The sequence below is a fragment of the Sprattus sprattus genome, assembly GCF_963457725.1.
Source record: "Sprattus sprattus genome assembly, chromosome: 2".
Classification (NCBI taxonomy): domain Eukaryota; kingdom Metazoa; phylum Chordata; class Actinopteri; order Clupeiformes; family Clupeidae; genus Sprattus; species Sprattus sprattus.
The window spans coordinates 19,157,450-19,164,949 of NC_137921.1; the positions used below are offsets into that span (position 1 = coordinate 19,157,450).

Below are 7,500 nucleotides of genomic sequence, written 5' to 3' on the forward strand. Positions count from 1 at the left end.
ATACATACACACACACACACACACACACACACACACACACACACACTCACACACACACACAAACACACCTATAAACACACTCACTCACGCATCACCAAATTCGGTGGCATGTGATTATTCAACCCAGGTCATGTCCCTGCTGAAAAAAAGCGTCTTGCTAGCGGTTAGCTTTCAGCCATAGTGTCGGGTGCTAGCCCGTCGTTAGCTGCTATCTGTTAGCTATTAGTGTTTGCGGTTAGCGTGTCCTGGACTGCTCTAGACGGCGCAGGAGTTGCTGTCGGCGTGCCTGCAGTCTGTCCTTTTCCTGTAGCAGCCGCCGTTGCTGGGCCTCTAGGGAGCCTACGTACTCTGTGGCCTTCTTGAGGATGAGCACCTTGGCGGCCTTGTGGTTGCTGGCCAGCTCTGGCAGCTCGTCGCGTAGCGTTAGGAAACTGGAACGCAGGTCGTTGCGCCTCTGCCGCTCCAGGATGTTGTGGTTGCGCCGGCGCTCCATGTCATCTGAGTCAGAGCCGGCGCGGGATGGACTGCAACCGCCCACCTCTGCCCGACGTTGCCGGCCACCTGAGGAAGACGTTGACAATGTTGCTGTCGTCGTTGTTGCCAACGCAGCCGTGGGCGAAGCTGGTTTGAACCTGTCTGGCTTGTGGCGTTTGCTGGGGGGTGCGGACGTGGCCTCTGTGGAGGAATCTACAGAGCTGCTGTGGCAGGCAGAGGCATAAGGGGAGGGGGCAGCGTAGTTGTGCTGCTCCTGGTGGAGGGAGGCCGCTGCGCTACGCTTCAGGATCAGCTCCACTGGGGGCTTGCTGCCCACACCCCCCACGCCCGACCACCCTGAACGGCGCTTCTCCACCGTCACCACATCGATCTCCTCGTCTTCCTCCTCATCCTCAGCCTCATCATCGTCGTCGTCATCTTCATCATCGTCGTCGTCATCATCATCATCTGTAATAAAGAGAGCAAAAGATATGATTTATTATGAATAAGCTTTAGAGATATTGACGTCCTGCTACTGTCTGCTTTCAGTGTCTCGCCATATGCTGACTGGTATTAACTGAGTGGGTGGGGATGGATTGCACAGTGCTCCCTGTCTTTACACAAAGAACTCTCCTGTCACTCAGAGCTCTAATGAGCCTTACAAGTTGGGTCAAGTTTACCAGACTGACTGCATATCTTTTGCCCTTAATCCCACCTCGAGGAGACAAACTCCACTGAACCCTGAACCTACTGGCTTCTTGCTCAAACTAAAATAGAGGGGGAAAAAACTGGGGTTGGGTTAGGATTTTAAAACAAAGGGTGCAGACGTCTACATAGCTAATGCCTTCAGAAGAGTAGTTCTTTTCAAGTTGTGTGCAACGTGTTATGTGGATAAAGCAGGGGTAATTATCATCGCTACGCCACACACAGAGACGGCTCAGCAGAACGCACTACAGGAAGCTGTCTGCGCGCGTCAGGGCGGGAGACAGACAAGATGCGGTTGTGTACTAAACACAGCGTGCGTTGAGAAACGGGGGGGAGTCGTCCTTTCTCTCTGTCTCTCTGTCTCTCTGTCTCTCTCTCTCTCTCACTGCCTATCTACCTCCGTCAACCCATATGAACTCGATTGCCCACTCTCTTTCTCTCTTCCTCTGCCTGCCTAACTATTCCTCGCTCCCTCTTTATGCGTTTAATTGCGTAAGCTGGAAATGGCGCGAAAGAGGAGCGTACAGCCCGTGGCGGGAGACGGCTGTAATCGCCGGAGCTGATTATGTGTGTGGCGCGCGGGACACAGAGCCTTCGCCCTGGAATGATGCCAAGCAGACAGCTGGTCGGGAGGGAGCGCTTGTTCAAAGCCGTCACCGTGCTAAAAGACTCTCCCCCTCCTCCTCCTCCGTCTTTTATGAGGGGCTGCTGCCAAACTCGGCCCACAGCCAGGTTGGGGCCGAGCTTACCCCCCTCACACACACATACACAGGCACACACAACTCCGTCTTCATACACGTTTCGCCCCCGCCCCTTCCACAACGATTACCGCATGCTCATGGGGTTCCTCTAACACTCACGTGCGATTTTCGCATTTAATTTGAATTTGAAATAGAATGTATCAACCAAAGGGAAACGACTGCTTTTTAGGGACACACAGAAAGGAGAGCTAAGGAATGTTCTTTCATAAAGCAGAAGAAGAAAGAGAACATAAAAAAAAATCACAGCTTCATACACGCCCACCAAAATTGCTGGGAACTCGTGTGATAGTAAGCTAGATGGTGTCTCGATGGACGTAAACAAATCGAATTAAGTGAATAAATATGTAATCTCTTATCTTAAAAAAAAAAATACGTAGGTCCATATCTTAGTCGATTTTCTTTGACTGATTCGCCCACTTAAACGCTACTGATAAAAGCTGATAATGACCTGCTGCACCCAAACCTACACACGCCAATCGTATTTCCTTTAATTTTACGCAAAGATGGAGCACTAACTATCCCATCTGGTTACAAGGATTGTGATCCGTTTAAACCTGCGAACACCACACAAACTGAAAATATAGTTTCTTTGTGTTCATGTGGGATGCCAACAAAACTCTCTTGCTCGACGCTGCATAGTCTCTCCTTTTAGTGCCATCTACTGGGTACAAAGCGGAGTGATTACATAAACTGCGTCCATTCCTACCGGTGTGTGTGTGTGTGTGTGTGTGTGTGTGTGTGTGTGTGGGTGGGTGGGTGGGTGTGTGTGATAGTCTGGAATGTAGCACACTAATCCGATTCTGAGCCAGGCATATGAGGTTCAACAATTACCCCAATTACCACCACGACCCAGTGTAATACCACTGCGGCGTCCATGACTGCCAGTATAGTCTATATTAAGCGTAGTCTTTAATTAGCCTAAATGCACTTTCTATTAGCATTGCGTTGAAATTAGGTCTGCATAAAGCCGTGCCTGAAACAAAATCCTCACCATATAACACAGCATTACAGAATGCTATTGTATAGAGACAGACAGCCCAGCCTCCCAAAAACTGATTAGAATTGTCATCGCGTCATTGTCAGCCTGAGCTGTGTAATTCTCTTACCGGAGTCACTCAGGGTGTCGTCCTGGACCTGGTTGACAGCGGGTGAAATGACCGTCCCAGTCTGGCCTCCCGTTGTCTTTGCATTGCAGCCAATGTTTCTTTTGTGTACCGGGAATGGGAACACGACTGCGGGATCCACACACTCTGATATGGAGCTGCTCAACTCAGACTCGGCTGGTGCTTTAACGCTTGCAGCGTTTTTACTGCACGCCCCCGACCCAGTCACAGGGCCCACCGTGGCTTTGCCAAGTCCCAGCTTCTCGTTGACCGCCCTCTCGAGTTTCTCTCGGGCGGAGAATCCGCTCCACATGCAGTCCTGAATAATTATGGAGTTGTCGTTGGTAGAATCCAAAGCCGAGCCGAAAAGGTCGCCCTCCGGCGCACCCCAAATGTCATCTTCAGGAAGCAAGAGGAGCTCGGAAGCCCAGTCCAGAGGATCCGTTAATCCAAGCCCCAGGGGCAGCGTGCAGTCGACCCCGGTCGCCGAGCCGATGTCTCCAATCGCTCCGGGAAGCGCAGCGCGACTTGGCGAAAGGGGAGGCGTAGGTAATAGTTCAAATTTCTTCCAGATGTCCTCGCTAGGCGGCCCGCAGAAGTAGAAGTCATCTTCGTCAGGATAAAAGCAAGGCTGCAAGGAGTCGAATTCCATGTCGGGGTTTTTAGTGATGAGCGCGGGCATAGTCTGGCTGATGCGAAGCAAACCTACAAACAGGGATTCAATCACATGATTAGTGGACCAAAAACTGACCCTGACACCACAAACTACAGTCAGACAATGAAGCCTAGTGATGCTGGGTTGACAGAAGTCTTGCCGCATCAGTTTGTCACGATCCAACATGAGGAACTCTATAAAGAAAATACAAGTGTACCCTCCTGATATTTCTTTATGCAGTATGAATGTCTATAAAAAAAAAACATCCCCATCATTTAGAGTTAGACTGTTTTAGACATCCTATTCAGTTCTGTCATTTTATGACATTCATCTGGTTGGTTCATAAAGTGAGCAAGTGATTTTCATAGTTTTTTTCATAATGGTTAAATGATTGGGTAGAGGACACCTTGTTTACTGAGCCGAGGAGAGAGAGAGAGAGAGAGAGAAAAAAAAATAGATGGACCGTTAAACTTACCCTCTGTGTAAGGTCAGTGTTCAGTCAGTAGTTTCGCGTTAAAGCCACTCGCTTCGCCCTGCTTAAACCACGCATCTACAGACCCGACTGCGCATACCGCTCGCGCTAACTGAGCGAGCGAGTGTCGCTCCACCGGCTGTTATCTCACGGAGAACTTAATGCGCACTGCTGGAGCACCGGAGTCTCCGCCCACCGAGGGGCGTCAGCGGGAATTCAAGGAGAACTGTGTCTGTGTGTGTTTCTGTATTTGTGTATATGTGAGACGTTTGTAAAATAATTGATTTTGGTTAGCTCTGTTTGCTGTGCCAGATTACAGTTCATAATAGCATACAAAAATTATATTTTCACATCATTATTTTATTAAACATTTATTAAACATGCTTATAGTCCTCTTTTTCCCAGACACCGACGCACTAAGTCTAAGCTACACAAAATAGAAAATCTACCCATCAGTTCTGTCGACCGTACCACAATTTTCCTCGGGGAGACAGTGTTCTGTATACATTCGTTGGCTATCATTCTCTCCTTCCTCCGTCTCTCACCTCTTTGTCTGGGTCACCGAGGCAGCCGTCGTCTGGACAAAGATTCAGTCCAACATCGCCGCCTGGCGGAAGACTGAAGATTCACCCGTTCTGGCGACACCTCACAAAGGGTTGTTCGTGTCCGCCGTTGTCCATGTTCCTCGACTTGACAAACCATTTCTTGTTAGGCTACGGTTAACAAAACATACTCTGTGATATTTTTCAAAGATTGAACGAAATTACAATTTTATCAGTAGTGTTTTGTCTTTTGTTCCGTGCTGTAGTTTGATAGAACGTCTGTGAAGAAGGTTATGTAACAGGAGTGGGATAAGGGCGTGCTGTTTCTAGTTAAGCAACACAAAGACCCGCGTTGTCAGGTAGAAATACGGTTCCCTAGCCTAAGTTAAGCCTCTTCAAAAGACCTGGTAGTAATTTCAAAACTAATGTTCAACAGTATGTTCAACTCAAATATGTTAAAGTCAAATAATAACTTTACTCAATAGGCAGATGAAAAAAAGTTGCAAAAATAAAGCAATTTCAAGTAAGCAAATGCATGCACCCTACAGGAATACCATTTTCCATTCTGAGCCCATAATGCCTCTGCCCCAGATGATCGCCCATATGGAAAGGCTTTCTTTCCTGCAACAGATGTTGGTGCAGTAAAATAAACTGCTAGGTGCAGTTGCCATACGTAGCTCACCTACATACATACATACATACACACACACACACACACACACACACACACACACACACACACACACACACACACACACACACACACACACACACACACACACTCACACTCACAAGCACACGCACACGCACACGCACACGCACACGCACACGCACACGCACACACACACAAACACACACACAAACACACACACACACACACACACACACACATACGTACACATATCCTATACGTGCAAACATACATACATTGATACATGTATGTGCTGTTGCACAATAATTAACATTGGCATAGAATGTGGATAGATAGATAGATAGACAGATAGATTGATAGAGGTGGGAAGCTTGTCTTCCTGTTGAAGAGCCCAGGGAAACGTGAGTGTCTGGGATATAGGCCACAGGGAAATCAGGGGGTGAGAGGGGAATTCTGGGAGCTCTGAGACTCGGTCGCGTCCGGGCTGTTGTGCCTGACCTTTCTCTCGGACAGGAAGAACTTCCTGCGCAGGCCATGAGTGGGAGTGGGAATCAGACGCTTCCTGAGAGGAATGTCTATGTGTGTCAATCCATCTATGTACATGTATATAATGCAGTATACATATATGTATGTATGTATGTATATATGTATGTATGTATGTATGTATGTATGTATGTATGTATGTATGTATGTATGTATGTATCTATCTATTTATCTATCTATCTACGTGTATCTATCTCTCTATCTATCTATCTGTCTATCTTTCTGTCTATCTGCCTGTCCATGTATTTGCATAGAGAAGAAATAGTATTGGGGTTAGCCCTGAGGTCAAGCAGGAGCCAGCAAAAGCAAAGAGCTGTATGGATGGTTAGACAATTGGAGCAGCAGCTTAGATAAAACATTCATACGTGGAGAAAAGACACACACACACACACACAGACACACACACACACTCTGAGGAGAGGGAGCGAAAAAAACATTGTCTGCTATGTCAACACAGACGAGTTTGGGAGTGCATCAATAAAAAAGGCTATCCTTCATTCAGCATGTGCATGTGGAGGCAAGTGTTTTTTATTCATGTATGTTTTGCAGTTCACTTATATAACACAAACAAAACTGACACAACATGTTTAAATGTGTACAGAAAATTAAATGTGCATATTGCTTATTTCTTTGCATTTTAAAGTAACAGGCACAGCATGTTTGTGTGTGTGTGTGTGTGTGTGAAAAATAGAGAGAGAGAAAGAGAGAGAGAGAGAGATTAAGAGAGAGAGAAAGACAATATGTATGGGAAAGACTGATAGACAAAACGTTGTGTGTCGGCCTGTGCGCATGTCTGTTTCTGTGTGTCATGTGTGTGTATGTACTCAGAGCGTCGGCTGGCACCAGGTAGTCCCGATCCCTAATGATACAGTCTGTCAGGGAAGATTCCAGAAGAGTCGGGGTGCACGGCTGTCTGTAAAAGCTATTAGCGTTTGGCTTTCATCATCTCCTCCGTCACTCTCACAGGGGATTCTTCGGTGTCACCTCGCCCTAACAAATTTCCCCTTAAATCCACCTCCTGTTTTAGTTCGAGTCAATTCAATTAGTAACCTTCAACCTCCCCTTGCTATCCCTTCTCCTCTCTTCTCATCTCTTCTCTGCACAACACCCAGCACCAAAGCACAGGAGAGACAGAAGGAGGGAGAGAGGGGAAAGAAGAAGGAGAAAGGGAGAGAGAGAGTGAGAGAGAGGAGAGGGAGGGGTGACTGGCAGAGAGAAAGGAGAGGATAAAAGAGAAAGGGAGAGAGAGAGATGTAAGAAAGGGAAAGAGAGAGAAGAGAGAGAAAGGGAGAGAAAGACGTATCTGCGATTCTGCTTCTGTCTTAGTAATCCGCGAAAAAAACAGGAGTGTCAGGAATGAACTCTGAGTGAACACTGAATAATTGATGATGAGGATCTGAACCACGGCATCCGTCACTGAGTAGAGCAGGCGGAAACGTATTATTACTGACAAACACTGAGTGGCTAAAGTCAGTTATACCGCATCAGTGATAGAGAGAGAGAGAGAGAGAGGGAGAGGGAGAGGGAGAGAGAAAGAGAGAGGGAGAGACTTTTAAAAACTTGTACTTGAAAACCGTCAAACATCTATAAAAA

At 47.2% G+C, this 7,500-nt stretch overlaps 1 protein-coding gene across 1 annotated transcript; it reads right to left on the reverse strand.

The window, feature by feature from the left end:
• Positions 1 to 235: 235 nt before the first annotated feature.
• On the reverse strand, positions 236 to 3,725 carry mycn (MYCN proto-oncogene, bHLH transcription factor; the record flags this gene model as incomplete). Its single annotated transcript, XM_080833521.1, has 2 exons — positions 236 to 942; positions 3,047 to 3,725. 2 exons carry the CDS (start codon positions 3,723 to 3,725, stop codon positions 236 to 238), a joined length of 1,386 nt encoding a protein of 461 aa, XP_080689647.1.
• Between the last annotated feature and the right edge of the window lie 3,775 nt (positions 3,726 to 7,500).